Source organism: Cajanus cajan, chromosome 9 (assembly GCF_000230855.2).
Source record: "Cajanus cajan strain Asha chromosome 9, NIPB_CcT2T_4, whole genome shotgun sequence".
Classification (NCBI taxonomy): Eukaryota; Viridiplantae; Streptophyta; class Magnoliopsida; order Fabales; family Fabaceae; genus Cajanus; species Cajanus cajan.
This window is the reverse complement of record NC_138525.1, coordinates 50,033,603-50,060,489: the sequence shown is the minus strand read 5'-3', so window position 1 is coordinate 50,060,489 and position 26,887 is coordinate 50,033,603. Positions and strand designations below refer to the sequence as shown.

Here is a 26,887-nt window from a genome sequence, read left to right as displayed (position 1 = left end):
AGACCCAATACAAAGGAAGGAAAGGAGTGCACGCAAATTCGCGGGAAAACTTTCTCTTAAGCTACCGTCACAAAATGTTTCATTATTTTTAGGATAATAATAAATTTGGTATATACTTTTTTTTATTTTGGTAATGAAAATCTTTTAAAATACACTATTTTTTATTTAAAATTTATTATAAATCATAAATTAAGAGTTTTTTTTTGTTTTGTTTTTATTTTATTTTTATAAATAAACGTGGAATCCACCAAATTTTTATAATTCATCGTAAATTGTGATTTACAGCAAAAGTTCTCTTATTTTTAATAGGACAAAATTTAAATACTATTTTTTAGGTGTGGTTATTATTATCTTATTATGTATTTATATTTAATGTAAGTTTTATTAATATATTTTATGTATATTATTAAAGTAAAATTCTAATTTTGATTGAAAAATAATATTAACTGTATTTTAAAAATTATAATTAAATTTTATTCTTTTAAATATTGTCTTAAATTTGTTTCATTAATTTTATTAATATTTAGCTCATGTAATACTTAAAATTAATATTTATTGTATATAAAAAAAGTCATAATTAATTAATTTTAAATATATAAATTAAATTATAATTAAGACTTATTGGTTATTCAGTTTATTTGATTTAACATGTTGAATGTTGAATGAGTATCGTAAACCTCCTTAATATAATAAAGTTGTTGTGCTACGAGGGGGTTACCACACATGTACACATGTCTCCACATTGGTGAGATAATGGAGACAAGTGTGTAGCTATGATAGTGTGTAGCTATGATACCACTTGTTACGCACTAGAGGGGTTACCATACATATACACATGTCTCCACATTGGTGAGATAATGGAGACAAGTGTGTAGCTATGATACCACTTGTTACGCACTAGAGGGGTTACCATACATATACACATGTCTCTACATTGGTGAGATAATGGAGACAAGTGTGTAGCTATGATAGCACTTGTTACGCACTAGAGGGGTTACCATACATATATACACATGTCTCCACATGTGGTGATATATTGTCCGCTTTGGACCTAAGCTCTCACGGTTTTGCTTTTGGACACCACCCAAAAGACCTCTCAACCAATGAAGACAAGTGTGTGTATATAAACTCATGTCCATCCTCTTGTTTGAACGATGTGGAACTTTACTTGCATCCCAATAAAAGTAATAGTAACATTACATGCATAACAAAAATTGTAATACTAGGTGTATATTTTTGTGTGTTTCAATGTCTATCTCTTTATTTATTATATAAAAAAATATTATTAATGACAGAGAGAAATAAATAAAAGAATATTTAATTTTTTTCATTCATATTAAATATTTCTAACATCATACTTATTTATTATTTAATATCTATATTTATTATAAAAAAGATATATCTTGACAATCATTTCTTTAGTCTGAATTATTATATTTTTATAATATAAAAAAATATTTTTTATATTATTTTAAAATAATTATTTATTATTTTTAAATATTTATTTATATATAATTATTAGTTGCACGAAATTACTCAGTCTTATAGTGTAATTATAATTATTTTGTGATAGACAATTCATACACCAAAACAAGAGTAATAAAAAAAAAGAAGAAAGAAGAGTTGTTATGTTGAATATACAGCTAATTTGATGGCACAGTGCCGTTGTAAACAACGAGCCTCGTGCATCGCATGCCCTATAAAATGCGCACCTCTCATTCCACTTCCGTGTCAGCAACTGAAACCGTTCCAAATTTCTCTGCCAGCGAGGCAGAGAGAGAAACAAGAGCGAGAGAGAACGAGCACGTCTTCCTCCGCCGCCTCTGCCGCCACCGTTTCTTTTCTCCGGCGAGGTTTCTCCGATTCGCTTTCCGAAATGGTGGATCCCTACGTCCTCGGCTGGATTCTGTGCTCCGTTCTCACTCTCTTCGCGCTCCACAGTTTGGCTTTCCGCGGAACCAGCCGCCGCGCTTCGCCGGAGAACAGGAACGACTTCTCGGAGACCGTCACCACCACCGCCGGAGAATGCAGATCGGGAAACCGCAACAGCGACGCTGACGTCATCATTGTCGGTGCCGGCGTCGCCGGCGCTGCTCTGGCGTACACTCTCGGCAAGGTAGTTTTCATCTAAACGCGCGATTCGTTGTTGTTGAACGCGTTCCTCTTGCATGTTGCTGTTCGCGTTTTGTTTTTATGTGTTGAGATTCTCATGAGACGTGCCGTTATCATAGAAATTATTTGTCGTTGATTTTTCTCCTGTTTTCATTTTTCGAGTATTTGAATTTATTTGAGATGATAGGACGTTAGGAAAAATAAGTTTTAAACCGTGAAAGTAAAGCATGTTCTGTCTGTTGAGAAAAAGAAAACGACGACGTTGCAGTTTGTTGTTGACGTTGGTGACTTGCTTGTAGCATAGTTACGTATAATTGAGCACTTTAAATTTTGCATTGAGTTTTGAGTTTTTCTCTTCTAAACAGATGAAGATATAACATGTTCAGATTTAGAACTAACAAAATAATAAGTGTTTTTTTTTTTTTTTCCCCTAATAAATATAATATATTAAAGGGAAGGGAGTCAAAATTTAATGTGAAATATTATTTCGTTAATATCTGGGTACCGTACAGCCTATTATTTCCATGGGTATGATATAATTATTTGTGAAGTACAAGATCTAGATGTAGTTTCTTAGGTATATTTTTTTGTCAGAATCGAAGATTTATTTTGAAAAATTATGGTAATAATCCTTTGTGTTAAAGGTCAACATAGATTAACCTGGTAAAACACCAATTGTAATTTGAGAACAACGCCTATGAAACTTGTATCTAAGTTGTCCTTTGCAGAAAGCTAGAGAATAATAATTTTCAGTTGTGTACATATTATTTAATTAAGTTTAGGGTCAGTTTACTCATTTCTGCTCCTTAACTGAGTCCAATACCAATAGTGTCCTGCAATCCATGTAACCAGCTTCACCTAGTAGGATGAGTTTTTATTGTTGTTTACTTGTTTCTGTGACTGAAACCTCATGGAATTGTGTTTTTAACTTTCACTTTATGGCATCTTAGATTTAAGAACGAAACCACAAGATCTCAATTTCTAAGGGAATTCGCCATATAATTGACGAATCTGTTAACATTCTTTGCATGCCTGGCCTTGTTGTTATCGTCATACTAATACTATTTAGTTATACACTTATACTGTATTACTGTCTGCTAAGACCACATATGAGAATTGAACTTAATTTTGGGTTATTCGGCACTCACCATTAAATTGTTTGTGTTGTGTTTTTGATCAATGAGATTCAGGACATACATATTTTTGAGATTTTTTTAATTATGGACTGCATGGTAGGTTGAGTACTGTTTTCCGTTAAAGATGAGTGCTAACTACATAATTGTTAAGCATTATAGGATGGACGTCGAGTACATGTCATTGAAAGAGATCTGAGTGAACCTGACCGAATTGTTGGAGAATTGCTACAACCCGGGGGATATCTCAAATTAATTGAGCTTGGACTTGAAGGTAGTGTAAATTCAACGTGTATACCACTTATTGTACTTGTATATTGTGGTTGATCATGGGTGCTGGAGATTCTCTCTAGAATTTTGTCTAAACATCTATAACGACTACTGAATAACCTGTTTTGTGTTTAACTGCAGATTGTGTGGACAAAATTGATGCTCAACAAGTGTTTGGCTATGCCCTTTTCAAGGATGGGAAGCATACTCGTCTCTCTTATCCCTTGGAGAAGTTTCACTCAGATATCTCTGGGAGAAGCTTTCACAATGGGCGCTTTATTCAGAGGATGCGGGAGAAGGCCGCCTCACTTACCAAGTATTGTTTTCTTCCTTTGTGGATATTTACTTTGTAGTGTATATGTTTGTATAACCTTTCATTTAATACTTCTTGTTTGTCATATATAAAAAAGAGATAAGACATTAGAAATTGCATGTTACTGAGTTGCAACTGCCTATGATTCTACCTCAGTTTTTATGTTTCGCATTGATGCCATTTAAATTGATTTGGTTAGATATTTTAATCATCTTACATGAACCAAAGTAATTTGATTGGTAGTTGTTATGCTATTGGCTCCTGTTTAGGGACAGCCAATTAATATAATTTATCACAATTCTATCAGAATTCAGAAATCAGATGAGAATTATAAATGTCATTTTAGTTATTCAATTGAGCTAGAGGTATTTATTTGTTATGTCATATTCACATGATGCTTTTCTATTTAAATATTCTGCAGTGTACGATTGGAGCAAGGAACAGTCACTTCCCTAGTTGAAGAGAAGGGTGCAATTAAAGGTGTGCAATATAAGTCCAAAGATGGTCAGGCATTGACAGCGTATGCACCACTTACCATTGTTTGTGATGGTTGCTTCTCAAACTTACGTCGTTCTCTTTGTAATCCTAAGGTGAGAATTCCTTCAGCTTAATTCTGTGATGGAGTTTCCAATACCAAATCAGTTAACTTCTTCCTATAAACTAACCGACAACCATACATTTTTTCTATAAATTTTTTGGTGTAATTTATTCAGTTTTTTTTTGTTTATATTATTCCGAGTGGTAAAATTCTGAATTAGTAATATTTTATAATGCTGTACTTGCAGGTAGATGTTCCCTCATGTTTTGTTGGTTTAGTTTTAGAAAACTGTGAACTTCCATGTGCCAATCATGGCCACGTTATTCTGGGAGATCCTTCCCCAATCCTATTCTATCCTATAAGCAGTACAGAGGTTCGCTGTCTGGTCGATGTACCTGGTCAGAAGGTTCCTTCTATTTCAAACGGTGAAATGGAAAAGTATTTGAAGACAACAGTGGCTCCCCAGGTAAGCTCAAAGTTCAATAATTTATTTTTTAATCTTGGTATGTTGTTAACCTTTCATTCAATGTAGAATCCTGTTCACATTCACATTTATTGGTCTCTTAGATAACGATGAAGTGGCAAATTATTGCAGATTCCCCCCCAGCTTTATGATTCTTTCATAGCTGCTGTGGACAAAGGCAACATAAGGACAATGCCAAACAGAAGCATGCCAGCAGATCCTCATCCTACACCTGGAGCCCTTCTGATGGGAGATGCATTCAACATGCGGCATCCACTAACAGGGGGTGGAATGACTGTAGCATTGTCTGATATTGTGGTGCTGAGAAATCTTCTAAGACCCTTGTCTGACCTGAATGACGCACCCACACTCTGCAAATACCTCGAATCGTTTTATACCTTGCGTAAGGTAATGAAACGAAATGTTAGATTTTCCTATTATGAAACGAAGCAGAACTTCACTGAACCGTTCATCAAAGCTTATAAACTAATGTGAACCTTTACTTTGCAGCCTGTGGCATCTACCATAAATACACTGGCAGGTGCTCTTTATAAAGTTTTTTGTGCATCCCCTGATCAGGCGAGGAAGGAAATGCGCCAAGCTTGCTTTGATTATCTGAGCCTTGGAGGCCTATTCTCGGAAGGACCAGTTTCTCTACTTTCTGGATTAAACCCTCGTCCCTTGAGCTTGGTTCTCCATTTTTTCGCTGTTGCAATATTTGGTGTTGGACGTTTATTGTTACCATTTCCTTCACCTAAGCGAGTATGGATTGGAGCCCGATTAATCTCTGTAAGTATTATTATTCTACTTGTTTTGTGTCTGAATAGACCAAGGTCTTAAAACCAAAATATTGTTTGTTTTGTTTAGGGTGCATCTGCAATCATCTTGCCAATAATTAAGGCTGAAGGGATTCGTCAAATGTTTTTCCCTGCCACTGTTCCAGCTTATTACAGAAGTCCCCCGGTGTCACAATAGCGAGTGAATGCATTGCGATGAAATGAAGGTACTCTCAAGATGAGCTTTCTGTAAACATGTTGGCTCCTTTAGTGTGTGTGTATTCTTTGTAGTCTGTAACTCATACAATGTTGTTATAAGTAGAGCATTGAGCAAATTTGTTTAATTGTCATTGTCATTGTCAAATTAAATGCAGCAAAATGCTGAACCATACGAATGTCAGAAAACTTATTTTACCATATCAGTTGTATTAGTATATGCACTTCTATTTTCTGTCCTGTCCTGCAAACGGGTAAAAAATAGGATGGACAGAATGAAAATAAGTAAGATTCGAAATGAGACGTGAAAAATTAAAAAGGAGTGGATCTTATTTATTTATTTATCTCTTTTTATTTTTCTTCAATCAAACAATTAAAATTTTAGTCTATTTCTTATTTATTTCTATTCACTTTAATTTTTTTCAACCATTTTTTTACATATTTCTTTTCTCTCAATCAAACACACTCAATGTTTGAAACAGACTATTGCTTTACTTATTAGTGTCGTAACTATTGTTTTTCTTTTTTAGAGTATTGCTAAGTTATAATTTCCAAGATGTTATTCCCTGTCTAAATTATTGAAATTAAAGCACGGTGTAAAGAAATGCTTAACATGATCTATACATTACTTTTTGGAAAATATTATTTTTCGACATTCTTCTGTTTTTTAAGAAAAAAATTGTGAAATGAACTAGTTGTCTGAGACAACAAACTATATGTATGAACAGTTTTTTTTTTTTTTTAAAATAATAAGCTGTTTTTCTGAATTTGAAAATTTGAAGCTAATGATGATTTCTAGAGTTCTTTTTCTTTGAAGTTGATTTTTATCATATCTAAACTAAATTAAATATTTTAAAATCTTTTTTTAATAAATTCATGTAAAATGTAATTTTATTTATTTTTATTATAATCAATTATATAAATAATTCATTTTTTTTTATAGTTTTTTCAAATACACTCCTAGTCTAAAATTATCACATATTTTAATATTTATGATTACAAGAGTAATTATGAAGTAAGACATTATTATATATATATATATATATATAATATTTATTATTTATTAATAATAAAACTTGAAATTTGTGAAGCACTAATAAATTTATAATTAACAAAATAGTCACAATAAAACATCCACAATTTAATTTTAGATTTGAAGGAACACTTCCTAAAAGAAAATCTTAAAACAAAATGTTTTTATTAATAAGTGTGGAAAGTAAGTTTTTGTTTTTTGTTTGATAAGGATTTTTTCTCATCAAGTTGACCTTAAACTCTTATAAGAAAGAGTGGTATGTTTAAAATGAAGATTGAAGCAAGAGTTTAAATATTTGAGCTTGTTATACATATTTGATTTTACAAGTATTTTTTTATATCAGAAGTGAAAACTAGTCTATAAACATAATTAATATAAAATTTAAATCTGATTTTTTTTTTTTGTAAAACACATGTATTCTCTATTAAAAGTAATCTAATTTAAATTAAGTAGAATTATTATCAACAATAAAACTTTCTAATTGAATAATTAACATATCTATATAGTAAAAGCTCAAACTTAAATAAAGTAACTCCTTACCGATTAATTCGCATGCTCGCCAATCATATTAAAGTTATTAAAATATTATCTTGTATTGGTGTGCTATGTATATAGACACTATTCAACTGGTATTCAAAACACTATTCATATCCTTCCAATTTCTTGCATTAGTTTGTTCTTGTCCTACAATTTGATCTAATTAGATGTGAAATCACATCGTGGGATTTATTAAGGACCTGTGACTTGACCCCATAATAGATTTTAATTTGAAAAATGATACATCATCCGAAATTACGTTTCAAAATTCATTTTAATCATTAAAACATTAATTTTAATTATAAAATATTAAATTAAATAATTATTTTATAATAAATTTATTATAAAATATCAATATTTCAATGTTTCAGGATGATTCGAAGGGAGGATATAAGAATTCTCCTTTAATTTATAAGCCATGCTACAGTTGAAATATTAAAATATTAATATTTTTTAATAAATTTATTATAAAATAATTATTGAATTTAATATTTTACAATTTAAATTAATATTTTAATTATTCAGAATGATTTCAGAACATATTTTCAGACAGTTTATCATTTCCCTTAATTTATGAAAAATTCTAGATCCTCCGATATGATACTCCGAAACTTATTCTGAATCCTTACAAAAATAATTTAAATTATAAAATATTAAATTAAATAATTGTTTTATAATAAATTTAATAAAAAGTATGAATATTTTTAAACATTGGAACGCTGTTTCGATTACTTTTTCAGAGCATATAGCAATTCCCTTAATTTATTTATGAGAAGAGAAATGCTATTTCCCTCCGAACGAACGAAGTTGGCCGAAAATTTCTTCGAACCATAAAGAAGTTGACACGTGTCAACTGTTGACAATAAATAACAAAATATTCATCGATATTAAAATTTGAAAGTTTGATCTCTTTCCAAACTTACCCCTCCTTCCACACTCCATTCAACCAAAACAAGAATAAGCACAAAATGGTGCAAACAAAGAAGAAATACTGAAATGGGAAAAAAGGAAACACAAAGACGACACTTCTTTAGTCTCAACCTACGCCATGTATTAGAGCATCACAAACCGATGAGAGGGTGGAGTCATATGTAAAGGGGTAAGTTTGGAAAAGTGTTAAAATTTTAAAATGATAAATTAAATGATATTTTATAAATGAATTACTCGACATATGTCAACTTCTTATCTTTCGGAGAAATTTCCAGCCAACTTCGTTCGGAGGGAGTAGCATTAAGCTTTATTTATTTTTACGATTTTCAAAAACTTATATTGGTCAAAAAGGTCATGTTTTAAATTAAGATTGGAAGAACTTATTTATAGTTTTTTTTAGACTTAATGACGAACGGTTGTACAAGTATTTAGTCCTTTAATTCTTTTCAAAAATCATTAACTATATCTATTCCAAACAAAATAAATGCTTTTCATTTTGTTAAACATTATTTTACTTTATTTTTCTTAATTGACAAATCCTATATTTGATAGAGATATTCTTTAATAATAATCAATTCATACATATTAGATGCAACGCTTTTAAGAGCTAATACTATAATTTTTATTTAATTCAATTTTTTTTATTTACCTTATTTATTTATAAATTAAATTTTAATATTTTAAAATATATCCTCAATAATTAAAAAAATCTTGTATTTATAAATTATTTATCTCAAATCTTAAATATAATTTATAAATTTAAAAATATTTATTTATACAAATATTAAATATAACTTATATATATATAATTTAGTTGTATATAATAAACATTTTGTCAGTGAAATGCAAATACTAAATACTAGTAAAAAAATATGTTCAACTTTGGCCCATTAGACAAGCCCTTATTTTATGTGAGGTGGATGTTTTTTTGTTACTCCCTCTCTCATAAAGGCCTATTAATCTTTAACTTTAATTATATAAATTGTCTCTTAATATATCAATTTTCACCTAATTTAAAATCAATAAATCATTAATTTTAATTGAATATACTATTTCTTAATAAATGGATTCTCACTTAATTTAATTCATGCTCTTAAATTAACAAAGTGAGTCTCAGTCTCTCTGAGACACTAGACACATACGGGGTCGTCATTTTCTCTTAACCGGTGCCATAAGGACCTAAGCCGAATCTAACTCGAGAATAACTGATAACTACTCCACATTTAATTTTCCGTGAAACCCAAGCTGTTTCCCGAGAAGTTCAAAATGAGGGCTATAACCCATCTCAATTGTTCAGAAAAAGACCAAGGGTGAGTGGGAGAGCTTTTTATTACTTCTTCCATGACATAAATACTTGTGTAAGTATTTGGAAGACCTCATGAAAATAGCTCAAAGATAGATCACAAGCTGTTTTCAGCAAGTTTTGTAAGATGACTTGTGAAAACAACTTCAACAGCAAGTTTTGTAAGATGACTTGTGAAAACAACTTCAACTTGTATGAAAACAGGTTAACACTATTGCTCCCCTTCGATTTCCATAAGAGCTTATGTACGCTATTTATCCAAATGCACTTCAGTGCAGTCGGTGGTTCTTGTATCTAGGAGCCGACAGATGAACGTCTCTATTACTCCTATATATAGCACACATTGTGATTAGAAAAATAAATTTGGTATGAAAAGACACCGGGGATTGGGTTACGCACTTAATTTGTGATTCGGCGTTCCTGCCTCTTTGTATCTATATAGATATATAAAGGGGATATTCTTTTGGATAACTACCTTAGTCTCTATTTTTTTTTCCATTATACCTTTTTATTTTAAAAAATTAAAAAAAAGTATTTTTTATTCAAATTAAAAAAAATATTTTTTATTCAAATTAAAAAAAAATATTTTTTATTCAAATTAAAAAAAATATTTTTTTAATCAAATTTAAAAACTTGAAACTAATAAATTTATACTTCTATACTAATATATAAAGGAGATATCACTTTCAATAACTATTTTGGTTTCAATTTTTATATGGACCATTTTATTATTTGTTTATTTTTCAACAACTACCTTTTTTATGAGCAATTTCTTATTTTTATTAATTTATTTTTTTCTTTTAATATAATGCAGGCACGGAGTGCCTTTTTCCGGCTAGTATTAATAAAAAAGTTTGACAAGTTTTGTAGAACAAGTTTACAGAAGAATTTATCTGAGAAGTCTCAACAGTGTTCAGCAAATGAACTAACTGTGTAAAAGTAAACACCCCGGAATCTACTTAAACCACCTTAAAATATGTATCTGTTCAATCCATTTCCCAGAAAAAAAATTCAATACATCCAGGGATAACAGCTTTATATACAACAAATCAACACCATTATTAGTTTATGATGAGATAATTACCCAAAATTTACTAGCAGCAGAATAACATTTTAGCTGGATGATAATTCTATTGAATGAAGTTAAAGAGGACCTTTAATGATTAACCTCACCTCTTCAAGGTTACAGGATTGTCGGGCAGAGTTGGGCAATTAGCCAATTACAGATTCTGGTTCTTTCTTTCCTGTTGTATGGCCTCATATGAACAAATTACTTCTTTGAACTTGGCCTCAGAAGCTTCTGTCACATTTACACATCCAAGAATCAATAATGCGATGGTTTGAGATAATAAGATCTTAATTATAACTATTAATTAGAAAAGGCCTACCTCTATTATCCTGGTTCTGATCAGGATGATACTGCTTTGCCTTGGTCCTAAATGCTGTCTATGGAAGATATAAGAAAAGTTATAAAATGAGACTAAGACCTTATAAAGCAATATATATATATATATATAACAAAATAAGCAAGTAACATATAATATGTCCAAAACCAACGTATTTTGGACAAGTTATACTTGCTGATAACCTATTTTTATTGAAAAAGTTATACTTAGTTTATAGATTAGTTGTTTGCCCGATCATAGTTTGAATATATGTGATACAAACTCCTTTATTCAATTTAGCTTTCCGAAGGAATTTTGGCAACTTATCATAGGGTTTTGCTAGGTCAATCACAATTACATGTTAATAAAAATAGATCACACTCTATAGGGAGGCCAACCAAAATACTTAATAAAATATAAACGAAAATTATGGCAGTCTTATAATTTTACTTGTGCACAAACCATAATGACATTATTTTTCACATGGTTTCGCTAATTTCAACTAAATAATTACGAAAATAGTTATTTTAATAAATAAGAATGGTGCTAAACCTATCACCCATCAAATAATATCAAGTTATCAACCTAAGTGTCAATCATAGCCATTTCTTACATATCACAGAGGCTAATAAGAAAAATATATAAAAGACTCACCACCATAATTCATAAATCACTCTATCAATACAGATGTGAGCAATATAGTTTACAAAGCATACAGTAATATGCAGAGAGATAATAATAATAAAATGAAAAATTACCTTAATCTCCGCATCTGTATATGGAGCTGTTCTAAACCTGAGATTCATAGAAAATAAACCTTTAATGGCTAATCATGAATGCAAAATAGACACGGTATTGCTAACTTATTATGTAGATGTTACATGATTCATGCATGGTTTTCCATTCACAAATAATGGCCTGTCAGCTATCAATAGATACCAAAATCGCATCCTTTTTTTATTTGGTCATAATTACATACTGCTCCAAAAGAGATATGTTATTACTTATTACTGATCGTCCTGATGTATATAATATCTTCAAATACAAAATCAACATGATTCTCATATTTAAACAAATATGAACTGCACTATTGTGTACTCTCTCATGTCATATAAGTAAGTGCAGTATTTTCCACCAAATCACACCTTACACAATCTTGTATCTAATATTACAGAGGTGAAGTTTCAAGCCTATCACTATATGCTGTAGGTGATTTAATATAAAACATGACAAAGACTTTACCTTAAGAATTATGTGATTAATATATAGCATATCAAATAAAGAATTTAATTTTGATAAATTACAATAACACAAGTGCTGGATCATTATAGAAGCTAGGGTTTCACATGTAGAAACTTTTAATAATTTTTCAACCAAGCGCAAGGGACTGTGGATTGTTTAAATCAAAAAGATCAAAATTTAATCATTTTGAATTTCATTGAATAGCTGAAAATATGGAACATATTCTAAAATTATTACAGCATTATGTTAGACCCAAATCTTTTTTCCTAAAAAGACAAAAAGGGGCTATCAGGTGATAAACAACAGGCCAAAAGGGTAGTTAGTTAGGTTCTGAGGAGGGAAAGATGTGTTGAATGATGAGGATGCTGAGCTGAAAGAAAGACAAAGTAGGGAATCCTAATATAATGAATGCCGAGTGATAAATGAGATCATGGCAGTAAGGAGACCCAGGACATTGTAAAGGGTAATTTCTGTGGGGTTCCTAAGGTTGAGTTGGCTGTTCCTAAAACTGGGATTCTCTTGGTTTTCCTCTGATAATTTATTTGTTGCTGTTTTTTTTTAAATTTTCATTAGTTTCAGAATACCTACAGGTTGTAAGGAGCTTGGCTCTAATTTCCTAATCAATTAATTCAGTACCTATCACATTCTGATATATCTACTACTGATGCAAGGCACTGAATAAAATAACACACAATATCTCTGTAAGTACCTGTCAAGACCCAAAACTGAGTAGTGATGTGATAACGCATAGTTTCCGCTCTCTCTAGGAGTATGTTGATGATTGGCCCACTGCTCTCTGAAGGATGCTTCCGCCTTCCAATACCAATCATCTCTTTGGAAATGCTGATGATATGCACCAGAACCATTTGCCCTCCAGCTCTCATAGCTTTTTCTTTGCTTATCCCTTTCTCTATTAAACACACTTTGCATACGCCTTATTCGTTCCTACAAGAAGCAACCTAGACTCAAGACACACTGCCTAGCATTAACAAACCTATTGAACATCTAAACAAGCAAACAACACATTTTCTTTGGGACTTACTATAGTCAACTAATATATAAACAACACATTTTCTCATAGCAGTGAAATTTGTTTCCATCACAAAGTACAGTGACTCAGGTTTGCCCATCTGAGGATCACATCACATCTTCCATCTTAATATTTTTAAAAGGAAATCCAAATGTATATTTTCTACTTTCTAAAAAATAATAACAAAACAAGCATTAAAGTAAATGATACTAAAAAGAGGAGTGCTAACAATATACTCTCTAATATTAGTTAAAATTTACTGAAAACTAGAAAATCATAAGACTTAATAACTAAGATGTGAGACTTACAAAAATTCGCGATTTCCAATAAATTTCAGCTAATAATAAAGAATATGTTCAAAATAGTGTGTTGCAAGCATTTCTATGTTAAAAACTCACCACTCTCTCCATCTCCTCCTCATATTCTTCTTGCAGTCGCTTATTGTACCTCTTCCACGCTTCTTCTTGAAATGTAGATCGGAAAGAACTGCTATTCCCTCCTTTCAACTGCGACCTGGACAGCTACAATCAGTTAAACAATAGCATGCACCGTCAGTTTCACTGTGATTCCCGTGCATTGTAGTTCAAACATAAATTCAAAAAAAGGAGGAAAACACTTTTCATAGAAAGAAAAACCCTGACATAAGAGGAACAGCATATGTACATACAATATCAAGATTACTAAAAAAAAAATAAACCACCGAAAATGAAAGCGATTCTGGTGAACCACTCATTCAATCACTTCTTCACAGTTCACACGATCCCGAAAACAACCACGACAAAAACATGTCTGAAAACGGTAATTACTGAATTAAAAAAAAATGATAATACGAAGCTACAACTGAGAATGAAATTCATCATGCAAACCCTAAGAATAAGATTATCCCGAGGGAAATAAAAACAAAAATAAAATCAGAAAAAACTTAGACGCCGTTGCTTACATAATTCAGATGCTGTTCTTCTGTCAGAATTAAAGTTTCACCACGTTAATACGAATAATAAAAGTTTGCGTTAAATATCAACATGTATTAAACATGAATAATAATAAAGGCTTGCGTTAAATATCATCATCTATTATCCAAACGAAACTCTAATTCCGAAGAGAACAGCAAGTCAAAAGCACTAGGAAACTGCATCTAAGTTTTTTCTTTCTTCCTATAAATAAAATTAAAAACTACGAACAGAATTGCATACGATTTGAACAACAAATTGAAAAGCAAAAGCAAAACGAAGGCGGAGAACTCACGGAGAAGGCGGTGACGGCGGCGCCGACTAATCCGAAGAGGAAAACTCCCCAAAGCTTGATATCTTCCGCTTTGTTTTCGCTCCGATCGCCTTCGTCTTTGTTCATTTCTAAACCAAAAACTCAATATCGCATTCAATTCAACGATTCACCTCACCGATTATTCCACAATCCAAACACATCTCTCTTAATTTCTCACAGTTCCAAACTCCGAAACCCTTTTCTTCTCGCTCAACAGCGATTGCCATATATTTCTTCTCCCTCCTCTCCTCTGCTCCAGGTTCTGTTCATCCAATTCACGAGAATCGGTTCGCTCCGGTTTGATTATTATTATATATACATTAATCCGAATCAGCACTCCACACATGACGTGGCACCGTATCAACCGCTTTAACTTTTCCCCGTATTGGGCCACAAATGACCCAACAGACAGCCCATATTTAATAAGACCTGGCCCATTTTCAATCACCATTCGTCACCGTTGGATTCCACCAACCGACACTCCAACAAAAAAACCACACTCTGTACCTTTTTTTTTTTTTTTTTTTTTTTTTGGCACGGGAACAGAATCAATAAACCATCACCATACTCTGTTTTTCTGTTTCTCTCTCTTCTCTGTAGTTCAAATCTAGCCGCTGAAAGCGTTTGCGCAATGCAAGTTCTATAGGATTGTTTGGTTCGTTCTTTTTTTTTTTTTTCGTAACGTGTTTTCAGTCCTTTGATGTAGCTTTCGCCGTGTTTCCTTATTGGCATTATGGAGATTCGGTTTTCGTTCATTCGCGTTTTTGTTTGTGCATTGCAGATTAGTGTTACTGTAGCAGCGTCTTCGTGTTGTGAGAAGAATCGAGTGAAAAAAAAAAGTGATGTCGAGGAGACCGGGAATTCCTACTAGAAGGTTCGGTGACAGTAGCGGTGGATTGTTCTCTTCTTCCAAATCTAGGTCCTCGCCTTTGACAATTGGCCTCGTAGTTGTGGTGGGAGTTTTGTTTATTTATTATTCGATTTCAGTTATTCAATGCGGTTTGTTCAGTTTGGGGAAATTTTTCTGATTGATTTGGTTTTGGCAACTTTATAGGGAGGTTTGTTTCTCGTTGGCTATTTGTATAGGGGCTCAGGTTTGTGATATTGTTTCCATTTTGTTACTGATATGTGCTTTTGCCTCGTTTTGTTATCTAATTAATTTCATTTAATGTTGCCTTTTTTTGTTTGTATATAGGTGGATTTAGCAGCCGTTTAGAGTCTGTTAGCAGGGTTGAAGGTAATTTTGATTTTTTTTTTTCTCTCTTTGGATTGTGATAAATTATTACATGTTTAAGACTACAATGTTAAAGAATCAGTGTCTTGTGCAATCAATATAGCAGGTCATTAGAACAGCATACCCAACACCTCTATCATTTGGGACTCACTCCCAGGAGTCCTTCACTTGATTGATTTAGTTTTCTTTCCCTCCGGGGGAGCTACCTAGAAGTCAATCTACGCTCTTTCCCCTGATCCGAGACTCCGAGAGGAAGGAGCTACCCTTCTGTTGGAATATAGTAAGTGGTTGCAGTAACCATTTGCAGGCATCGTGCACGTGGCAAACGAACAATTTTCGTGTGACAAACCTGAGTTTTATTAACTCTTTTCTCCTAAATTGAAAATTTTGACTGTGTCATGTGAAAATTGGCTGGGACCTTGTACACGTAGTGGTTCCAGACTGTCATAATTTCTCATGATTGTGATTTGTTTCACACTTTCACCATCAATTTCTTCATGCATTTAAAAATATGGTTCTAAATTGTGGACTGCAACATCTCTTGTGACCACAATATTGCTGTTGTGGAGCTTCACCTGACTGCAACAGTCTGCAATTGTGATGTGAAGTTCACCTGAGTTTTATTAACTCTTTTCTCCTAAATTGAAAATTTTGACTGTGTCATGTGGAAATTGGCTGGGACCTTGTACACGTAGTGGTTCCAGACTGTCATAATTTCTCATGATTGTGATTTGTTTCACACTTTCACCATCAATTTCTTCATGCATTTAAAAATATGGTTCTAAATTGTGGACTGCAACATCTCTTGTGACCACAATATTGCTGTTGTGGAGCTTCACCTGACTGCAACAGTCCGCAATTGTGATGTGAAGTTCAATCACAAGAAATACTGCAATGGAGCTGGAACACCCTTCTATTCCAATTTTTTTTTTTTTTTTTCAAAATAAACAAAGCTTCAAACTTCAATCTTTTATTCTAATGGGAGTGGTCACGTGGGATGTTGAGGGAGGGAAGCCATTAGTGGTTGTTGGTTGGAGTGCTGGGAGGCTGTGTGATGCATTCTAGGCAAGGGGAAAGGAAGTGTGGAGTGAAAAATTGTAAAAGAAAAGTTCAATTCATTTTTATTACTATAGAATTCGTTTCCATGTTCAGTGCAAATATATAATAATTTTACGTCATGACACCCACAATCCGTATCGTAATAGTTGCAATTGCAACTGCAATTTAGACCCACTTTATGGTGGTCTTTTAGCTGGTATACAATAAGTGTGTCTAGCTTGTATGCACATTATTGATGTTGTTAATTTTCCTAGTTGATGATTATGTGAGTTTAGTTCCTATAAGTTGAGAAAATGAGAAGTTCTTTGACACCCTTGATGAATTTCAATTAAGTTGAAGTCTTAGACAACAATACAAGATTGTAGGTATGTGGACATGGTGGAGCTTTGTCAGTGTCAAATGACTGTTTTCTCATTTGATGTCTGCTCTTGAATGATGGCTTGCTGTTTGCGATGCAATTTTTTAGTGGTTTTTTTGCATTCTTTTGTATGTGATCAAGACTCTATGAACACTTTCTCCACTTTGGATTGGAGGTGTTTGTGGTTTATGGAACTTGAATCATAAAATCTTTAAGATGTTAAGTCTCCTGATGCTTATCTCTTATAAGCACCATTCATTTTTGACTTACTGCTGTCTGTGAAAAAAGAAAGAGAAAAAAAACAAGAAAGAGAAAAAGAAAACTTGCTTAATACCCTTAATGCTTCTAGCAGATGAAAGGTTTCGGTTGTTTCTCTTTATTGACATATAAGTAAGCTTTTAGTCATGACTCTTAAGGTTGAAAATTCAATTTGTTCCTCCTTTCTTGTGGTGGTGGGCAGCTGTTCTGGTTCAATGGTCTATAATTCTTTGTGATGATGTAAATTTTGTAGATCAGGGTCCATTTATGTACATGGTGTTTGTGTATTTTATTTTGCCCATCATGATGAATTTGTTGAATTATGTCAAAATGATTTCTATCATCAATTAATAAATTGAGTATTCAACAAATTTCCTTATTAGTCATTTTCTTGGAAATGTAATTTTTTGGTAATTAAATGTTCAAATGTAAGAATGAATGCATTATGCACATTTATTGTCCTTTTTGTATTTAGCAAGTTTTCTATTGTGGAGCTATACATTTGTTGAATTGAGTCTTGAAAAGTGGCAACTTACCTTGTATTATAAATTTCATATTTCTTTATCGAAATGCATTTTCTACTATCATTTTTGTAGTTATTTTTCAATGATAAACAATATGCTTTAAAGTGCACCACTGAAATTAAAAAATTGTTCATTTTGCTATTAGTGCCTTTTTATTCTAGTTATATGTTTTTATATCTTCTTGTTCAGGATAGTGATATTATTGTTACTTGTCAATTGACACCCTTTTAATTGTATTGCAACTATGACACTTCTAGTTGGGTTCAGACTGGCTGTGCACGATAATTTATGATGACCATCTTCTTACACATAATGTAAACAGTCCAAATATGTATAAAGGATTCAAATATTGTCTCAGTTGCTGTCACTTTCTGCTAAATGTAAAATGAACGTGCTAAATGTTTGTTCTACCATGTAGTAAACAGGGTTGTTTTAATGGTTTTCATCTTATCTTTGTGGCTTCTCTATTTCTTTGTAATGACGTAAAATGAAATTTGCATATGATAAAAGTGTAACGACCCGCCGTGGCCGTCACACTACGAAACAATACTACACATTACTGGAATATATATACTAAAATAGTATAATAAAATATTTACAACACAAGTTGCTAATCAAGCAACTAACAACAATCAATTATATACAACAAAGTATGCTACTATAAGGTAGCCTACAAAAAAAATCCATCTCCAGGCATCTCCTGTGGCCTCTAGCAGCTATCTCCCAGCCTATCCTTGCCTTGCTCCTCATACAACGTATGATCATCGCAGTCCAAACCACATGGAAATATGCAAGGGTAAGTTAGAGACAATAAACAACTCATAAATATCAAATATGAAATACAACTATATAATTATCTTCACATTCGACACAAAAGATAAACAACACATATATTATACATCTTAACATCATTTCAACTTGATTCCACATATCAACGCTGTATCAACACCTCAACGCAATTTACAACATAGATACAACTCTTATCAACAACAAATAAACTCATCAACAACTTATGCGTCATCACGCATTTCAGCTCGGAGATCTCCAACAACTGAGGTTGAGCAGTCTAGGTGGCATAAACCCTACCGAATTCAGCATTTGACCTATCTCAACCAGGTCAGGTATAGAACAGCGTTAGGAACTCCGAAGAGAACCAGGTATAGACAACAATAGGCGATTGCTCAGGTGTCACTTAGACTCGGAGGTCCAGTACTACTGTCAGGACAGAAGGGTTTGGGTATGAGCCTACCACGGCCCTGGCTAGCATCACCAATCCACATATGGAGTTAGTCCACCCACTGTTCTCTAAGTATCACGCACCCTCCAGTACCTAGTTAAAGACTATATCTCTAACTAGATACCTTACTCAAATTGGTCATTCAACCATGACATGGATCGACTACTTCCATGTCGCTCACACAGTACTAAGTGATTCAACTTTAAAACAACTTTCAACTTATTTCCTTAATACTATGTATCTCAACATAGGACATATATCTTCACCATATGTCCCCAACTTTTCAACTTTACAATAATAGACACCATAACAACTTTACAACAATAAACATTTGGCCGCTTGTAATCGGTATAGCTCGGCCTGACCCCTATACCGTGGTCGCTTTGTACACGTGTGACTCGACCTTGCCCACACACGGGATCAACTAAGTCCTAAAGGAGAACAATACAACGTCCACTTCAAGGGACAACTTCCCAAGGAGGGTTTTTCAACAAATTGGGCTCTCAGAGCACCACAATTATCTCAATCCACACAATGGGATGAGCAACTTCGAAAATATCTCCCCTAGTCCTAGTAATCAACAACTCATCATCACAACTTAATCAACTTAACAACTTAAACAACATACAATTTTTCAACTCATCATCTCAATCAACATTCAACTTGAACAACATAGTTTATCAGCACAATAACTCATTAACATTGTTTAACAACACATTTTAACAACACAACATCTCATTTCAACTTTAAACAACACAATCATCATAAAATAATATCTTTTCAACACATGACACAACATACAATTTTATAGCAACATACAACTCTTCTCTAACAACTTAACAACATAGTCTACTAATAACATTTATATAAATCACACACATCTACACACTTCACATCATGCTTCTCACAACTCACAATATTATCATCATGCACTTCACAACTTTTAACTATATCATCTCATCATGTTTCACAACATAAACATGTTCACACATAACATATAGCAACTTTATCAACTTAATTTCAACATGCTTCAACAATATCATAGATCAACACACAACTTGTAAACAACTTCACTATACTCAACTTGCATCTCTTCATTTCACTTTCTACACATCATACATCTCAATATAATTATACAACTTCATATGAGTTCCTAAACTCACATACAACCAAACAACATACAATCTAGCTTCCCTTACCTGAAAATTGGCTCAGAATAACCAAGAACTGAGAAGAAGTGGAATTTCCTTTCCGAAGCTCAACCCAGGACTTCACTCCACCCAAAGCAAGCTTCTTAGTCTAGAGTCCTTCTCTCTAAAACTTTTCTCTAAAAACCTCTCCTTCTCCTCAACTACAGAACTTCTATTTATAGAAATCTGAACTGGCCAGAACGGCCCGTTCCAAATTCGGAACGACCCGTTCTAGGCTCTTTCATCACGTGTAAAATTCACATGCAGAACGGCCCGTTCTGAAATCGGAATGGCCCATTCTGGCACGTCTAGAACGGCCCGTTCTAAAATCGGAATGGCCCGTTCTGGAGTTGAATTTAACTCACAATGACCACTTTAGAACGACCCATTCCAGTCCAAGATTCATAGGCCTATTTAGTAATTTGGAACGGCCTGTTCCAGTTTGGGAATGGCCCGTTCTAGGCTACTAAATCACCCTTGTTTTAGTAGTTTGGAACGGTCCGTTCCAATCTGGGAACGCCCCGTTCCAGTCTACTAACTACGTTACAATACCCCCAACAAATAGAAATTTTCGTCCCCGAAAATAGACTTACTTGGAAATGAAGAAGGATACTACTCTCTACACATTTGTTCAATCTCCCAAGTAGTCTTATCAGTAGTTGCATCCCACAAGATCTTCACCAATCCAGTGGACTTGCCCCTCAACTCCTTCAACTTGTAATCAATCATAGTTACCGGTCTCTTCTTATAAGTCAGGTTTTCCTTGACCTGAATCTCACCCATCTCAACTACATGACTCGGGTCATGAACATACTTCCTCAACTGTGAAACGTGAAACACATGTTCCCCCTCAGCAGACTCCAAAGGCTTTCGCCTTTTATCAACATGTGACTTTTGTCTACTCTGGGTAGTTTTCATACTCTCTTGAATCAACTTTACTTTCTCAGTAGTCTGTAGGACTAGCTCCGGTCCCACAACCATTGATTCACTATCTTGGTACCAACACAGAGGAGTCTTACACCTCTTACCATATAGGGCTTCAAACGGTGCCATCCCGATATTAGCATGAAAGCTATTGTTATAAATGAACTCTACTAGTAGTAAGACTTCCTCCCAACTCCCCAAGTAGTCTAGCACACAATTCCTCAACAAATCCTCCAAGGACTGAATTGTCCTCTCTGACTGACCATCCGTCTGTGGATGATAAGCAGAACTCAACCTCAACCTCGTGCCTAAGGCTTGGTGTAGACTCTGCCAAAAATCTAGAAATGAACCTCGGATCCCTATCTAAAATAATACTGGTAGGCACCCCGTGTAATAGTACTATTTCCTTAACATACAATTGTGTCAACTTCTCCAAGGATCACTTGATATTGACAGACAAGAAATGTGCACACTTGGTCAATCTGTCAACCACAACTCAAATAGCATCACTATTCCTAGTCGACTTAGGAAATCCATCAATGAATCCATAGTGATACTATCCAACTTCCACTATAGGATCTCCATCATCTACAATTAAACCACCAGACTTCTGGTGCCCAACCTTAGCCTTCTGACAGGTTAGACAGGCTGCCATATATTCAACAATGTCTCTCTATACTTAGAATCTTGAGGTAGGCAAATTCTACCCTTAAACCTCAAATCCCATCTTCACCCATTTCAAAGTCAATTGCTTTCTCTGTATCCAACAAATTAAGAACCTTCACAACTTCCGAATATTACAACTACTTCATACCAACTTGCTACAAGAACTCACTAGCAATGGTAATCATGCCACAGTTAATGTGGTCTTGAGCCAACTCTACATACAGATTCAAATCTCTGAATTTCTCAACCAGCTCCAACTCCTTCACCATCAAACTAGACATGTGGATGGACTTCCTACTCAAAGCGTCTGCCACTACATTGGCCTTCGTAGGGTGATACATTAACTAAAATTCATAATCTTTTAAAATATTCCATTCACTGTCTCTGTCTCATGTTCAACTCCTTCTGATCAAGCAAGTACTTCAACTCTTGTAATCACCAAAGACGTTAAATCCTGCACTATGAAAATAGTGCATCCATACCTTTAAGGCAAAAACAACTGCTGCCAACTCTAAGTCATGAGTAGGGTAATTCCTCTCATGATTCTTCAATTACCTTATAGCATATGCAACTACTCTCCTATTCTACATCAACACACCCCAACCCTAGGTGAGAAACATCACGACACACCTCAAATGGCTCATTAGGATTAGGCAATACCAACATAGGAAAAGTAGTCAATCTTTCTCTTCAACTCTTCCACCTGATACTTCAATTCAACCAACTCTGTTGGGGCTATCCTATAGGGAGAAACCAACACTAGCCCTACACCAGGGACCAGATCAATGCTAAACTCAATCTCCCTAGTAGGAGATAACCCAGACACCTCATCTAAAAACACCTTCAGAAATTCCCTCACAACTCCTACCTATTGATCACCTTCTTAGTTTTCACTCTCACAGCAGCAAATAGAATACAACACTCTGCTCCATCTCTCAACATCACTTCAGCTTGGCTGGCTGAAATCAACAATTTATCCTCCCCCTAAGGGAAAAACCAACTCCATATTGGCACAATCTATAAGAATGTGATTGGCAGATAACCAATCTATCCCTAAGATTATGTCAATATCCACTAAAGGCAAATAGATCAAGTTCACCTTATACTTCCTATCACACATCTCCAAGGGACAACCAACACATATCTTAGAGGCAACAATGGAAACAGAAGCGTGTGCAGACACAAGCAATCTCAACTCCAAATTACGTACAGGCAAACCCAACTTTTCAGCACATGCATGTAAAATAAATGAATGGGAGGCCCTGAGTCAAATAATATCATCACATCTTTACTAGTAGCTTTACCCTTCCCCTTCCCCTTCACTAGATCAGATGAAGTGGAAGCTTCGACTCCGGTCAAGGCAAACACCCTCTCAGTTACAGTAGATCTATCACCCCTCGGGGCACTCCTGGTCTATCTGGCACCTACAGGACAACTAGTCGACATGTGACTCATTTGGCCACACCTAAAGCATTTGCTCTTTGTATGAGGGCAATCACGAATGAAGTGAGGTCCACCACATCTGTAATATCTGAGTAGCAGCTCCACTCTAACCCCCACTCCTAGCTATGTCAATAGGTTTTCTTGTGACAGGACCCCCTTGTTGTGATTGGAGCCTATTATAAGGCTTCCTCTGAGAACCACCACCACTCTTGGACTCAGCTAGCCCACCAACAGTCTTTGCCAGCTTGTCGACGCTCTCTAGCCGCTCTACAACCTTCGCCTTCTTTACCAAGGATGGAAATTCCGTGATGGCCATAGGCACCACCACTCTCCTCAAATCATACTTCAAGCCTTCAACAAACTTCCTATACTTCCAAGCCACTTGGGTGTAGAAGTGTGCCAAGTGCTCAAATCTCATGGCGTACTCGGTCACCGACATTCCCCCTTGCTATAATTTCCTAAACTCTACCTCCGAGCATGCCTAACACTCTCTGGGAAGTACTTCTCAAGGAAGGCCCTCTTGAAGCACACCCAGTCCACAACCACTCCACGGTCAATCAGCATCTGACTAGTGTCGCAAGACCAGTTGGGTCACAGGAGAGTCGGGTTTTGGCTGAGTTCAGGAAGTGTAGTCCTCCTTAGTTCAGAGGTGATGCAGATCCGGAGGTGGATGACCACTGGATTAGCGAGTTGGAGAAGATATTTTCAGTTCTAGGTTGTTCAGAGGAGCGAAAGCACTCGAATCTCATGGCGTACTTGGTCATTGACATCTCATCCTGCTGTAATCTCATAAACTTTGCCTCCCAAGCATGCCTGACACTTTCTGGGTAGTACTTCTCGAGGAAAGCCCTCTTGAAGCACACCCAGTCCATAACCACTCCACGGTCAATCAACATCTGACTAGAAATAGAAATTATTTAAAAAAAAAGAGTTTTGTAACACACATTTCAATATTGGTTGAAATTTATTGAAAAAGTTACAAAATTAGGAGAGAGAATCATTAAATAAGTAGGGCCACAAAATATCTGTAATTTCTTATAAATTTCAACCAATAGAGTGTGTTTTTAAAAATATGTTTCTAACATTTTTTTTTCAAAAATGAAAGGAATTCAATTGAAGTTATTAAATTCTCATGTATTTTAAAATTAAATTTCTTGAAATTTTGAAAGCCCTTATCCAAATACTATCTTAACTTTCAATTTAATTGACTTCCAGATATGTGATACTATACATTACTTCCAAATGCAGGTGATTATTTGTGCAGTGGAGAGGTCCAACAAGCTATTCCGATTTTACAGAAAGCATATGGAGATAGCATGCATAAAGTTTTGCATGTTGGTCCTGATACTTGCTATGTGGTCTCTAAATTGCAAAAGGAGGAGGAAACTGAAGCCTGGGGAATAGAGCCATATGATATAGAGGATGCTGATAATAATTGCAAAGCACTTATCCGTAAAGGCAGTGTGCGTGTGGCTGATATCAAGTTCCCTCTTCCATACAGGCCAAAATCTTTCTCTCTTGTAATTGTTTCAGACGCTCTGGATTACCTTTCTCCCAGATACCTCAACAAAACTCTTCCGGATTTGGTGAGGGTATCAGCTGATGGTGTAGTGATATTTACTGGTAAGAGCATTTCATATAATCTTGAAATTAATGCAAATTCCATCTATGAATAAAAGTTTTTCTGTCCAAAGAAAATCCTTTAATCTGAAGCTTTCGTTAAATTATTTAGCTTTATTACAGTTACAACCCAAAATAGGGAATTGAAGGTAGTGTGTGTGTGTGTAATGCTTACTTCCGTTTTTTATATAACTAAATATTAAATGATGTCAAATTGATTCGTGCAACTGTTCCCACGTAGCTGTTATTGAGTCCAAAAGTTTGGATTTTATTGTTGAGCAATGGAGCATCTAGAATGGCATTAGTTTTTAGAGCAGAAATGTTGTTTGTAGTATGTTCGAGCTTATGTGAACACTTGAAATGCCTCTTATTTGACTGTTATGATATACTTTATCTAGCGGTAATTTTGATGAGTTATTGGGGGAGCTTGAGCTTTAAATATACTGCTTGTGCTGGTAGTTTGAAAGACTATCTTAGCAATAGTGAATAATCTTTTCGGTCTGTCACTGACATCTGATAATATCTGTAATGAAGGTTTTCCAAGCACCCAAAAAGCCAAGGTAGCGGATGTTTCTAAATTTGGAAGAGCGGTGAGTGGATTTTACATAAAGAAAGATAGAATGTTATCCATGTTTTTATTGTTGCTTTAATGTTAATTTCTAAGCCTGGATGAATAGAAGGTCCTTGATCCTAGACAACCTTTTTGAAGCTAAGGATATTATCAAATATGTCTATGTATATCATTTATTTATTTTATATAGGTTCAATACACTACTTGATCCCTTAGGTTTTTTTAATTAGGTCCCTAAACTAAAAAAAATTGTAATTAGGTTCTTTATCTCTTTATATTTTTGTAATTTAGTTGTTAGGGTTAGAAATTTCTTTACAATCCATGAAATTTCACAAAATATTTTTGATATACATGAATGATGACAGAGAATAATAATCAAATATAGTTTCCCAAATATGCGGATATTAAGAATATTTTATGAAATTTCATCTATTGTAAATGAATTTCTATCCACATGGGACTAAATTACAAAAATATAAAAAGATGAGAAATATATTACAATTTTTTTTTTTAATTTTGGGACTAATAAAAATTTCTAAAAAGTTCATAGACCAAATGAAGTATTAAACTTTTTATATAAATGGGGAAAAATTAACTGATTCCTCTTGCTTCAGGCCAAGATGAGGAGTTCATCATGGTGGGTCCGGTTTTTCCTCCAGATTAACTTGGAGGAGAATGAAGCTGCTTCTAAGAAGTTTGAACAGGCTTCAACCAAGAGTTCATATGTTCCAAGATGCCAGGTATTCCACCTCAAGTCACTCCATTGACTTATGTGATGGTGCAACATTGGAGCTCTGATTTCTGCTTCTCCATTTTCATTTAAAGCGCTTTCTTCTATAAAGGTAATTTAATTCTTTGAAATATACTCGCCATAGATGGTGTATCACTTTTGTTGATAGATTTTTATTCTTTGATTTCCAGCCCCTGGCTGTAAAAGACAAATCAAATTTAGTATTTGACTAAATTATTAGTTTAATCAGGCGATCAGTGATTGTTGTGCTAAAGTAATACTCCTTTTATTGCAATATAAATTAAATTTCATTATGTTTTCTTGAATAATCTGTCAAGATGGATAAACTACATCGTTCTCCTTTAGTTTACGTCTATCATACTCTATTGCTGTTGTAAAATTAGGAATAATCGCATTTGATTCAGTCTATTGATTGTACACACTACAAAGGGAAGTGCAATAAATGAACGGGAATGATATTTGGTTCCACTAAATCAAGCAAAAATAAAGTAAATAAATAATTTATGTT

General features: G+C 34.0%; 2 protein-coding genes and 1 non-coding gene across 4 annotated transcripts; 2 read left to right on the top strand and 1 right to left on the bottom strand.

The window, feature by feature from the left end:
* Nucleotides 1-1,636: 1,636 nt before the first annotated feature.
* On the top strand, nucleotides 1,637-6,022 carry LOC109791859 (squalene monooxygenase SE1). The gene is made up of 8 exons (XM_020351211.3): nucleotides 1,637-2,116; nucleotides 3,408-3,519; nucleotides 3,657-3,831; nucleotides 4,250-4,418; nucleotides 4,614-4,832; nucleotides 4,962-5,237; nucleotides 5,340-5,618; nucleotides 5,697-6,022. Exons 1-8 carry the CDS (start codon nucleotides 1,652-1,654, stop codon nucleotides 5,802-5,804), a joined length of 1,803 nt encoding a protein of 600 aa, XP_020206800.1. The 5' UTR covers nucleotides 1,637-1,651; the 3' UTR covers nucleotides 5,805-6,022.
* Nucleotides 6,023-10,558: 4,536 nt separating this feature from the next.
* LOC109791861 (uncharacterized) lies at nucleotides 10,559-14,841 on the bottom strand. 2 transcript variants are annotated; one of them, XM_083063207.1, is made up of 6 exons: nucleotides 14,527-14,841; nucleotides 13,680-13,802; nucleotides 12,961-13,196; nucleotides 11,768-11,804; nucleotides 11,013-11,070; nucleotides 10,559-10,921 (listed from the first exon to the last, which is right to left on the bottom strand). In XM_083063207.1, the coding sequence occupies exons 1-6, from the start codon at nucleotides 14,629-14,631 to the stop codon at nucleotides 10,845-10,847; spliced, it is 636 nt and encodes a 211-aa protein (XP_082919333.1). In that variant the 5' UTR covers nucleotides 14,632-14,841; the 3' UTR covers nucleotides 10,559-10,844. The 2 variants fall into 2 exon arrangements, with proteins under 2 accessions (XP_082919333.1, XP_020206802.1); XM_020351213.3 differs by having other exon boundaries at nucleotides 10,559-10,924; nucleotides 14,527-14,840.
* A 208-nt stretch (nucleotides 14,842-15,049) lies between these two features.
* On the top strand, nucleotides 15,050-26,687 carry LOC109791860 (putative pectin methylesterase CGR3). The gene is made up of 7 exons (XR_014429492.1): nucleotides 15,050-15,199; nucleotides 15,326-15,497; nucleotides 15,599-15,638; nucleotides 15,740-15,781; nucleotides 24,686-25,060; nucleotides 25,592-25,647; nucleotides 26,243-26,687. It is a non-coding gene; the product is annotated as a putative pectin methylesterase CGR3 (transcript).
* Nucleotides 26,688-26,887: the final 200 nt, after the last annotated feature.

Coding starts and splice junctions, on each gene's coding strand:
- LOC109791859 (XM_020351211.3), top strand. CDS start 1,652: ATGGCACAGTGCCGTTGTAAACAACGAGCCTCGTGCATCGCATGCCCT. Junction 2,117..3,407: donor TGGCGTACACTCTCGGCAAG/GTAGTTTTCATC, acceptor TAAGCATTATAG/GATGGACGTCGAGTACATGT. Junction 4,419..4,613: donor GTTCTCTTTGTAATCCTAAG/GTGAGAATTCCT, acceptor CTGTACTTGCAG/GTAGATGTTCCCTCATGTTT.
- LOC109791861 (XM_020351213.3), bottom strand. CDS start 14,631: ATGAACAAAGACGAAGGCGATCGGAGCGAAAACAAAGCGGAAGATATC. Junction 11,805..12,960: donor TCAGTTTTGGGTCTTGACAG/GTACTTACAGAG, acceptor TATGAATCTCAG/GTTTAGAACAGCTCCATATA. Junction 11,071..11,767: donor ATACAGATGCGGAGATTAAG/GTAATTTTTCAT, acceptor TATCTTCCATAG/ACAGCATTTAGGACCAAGGC.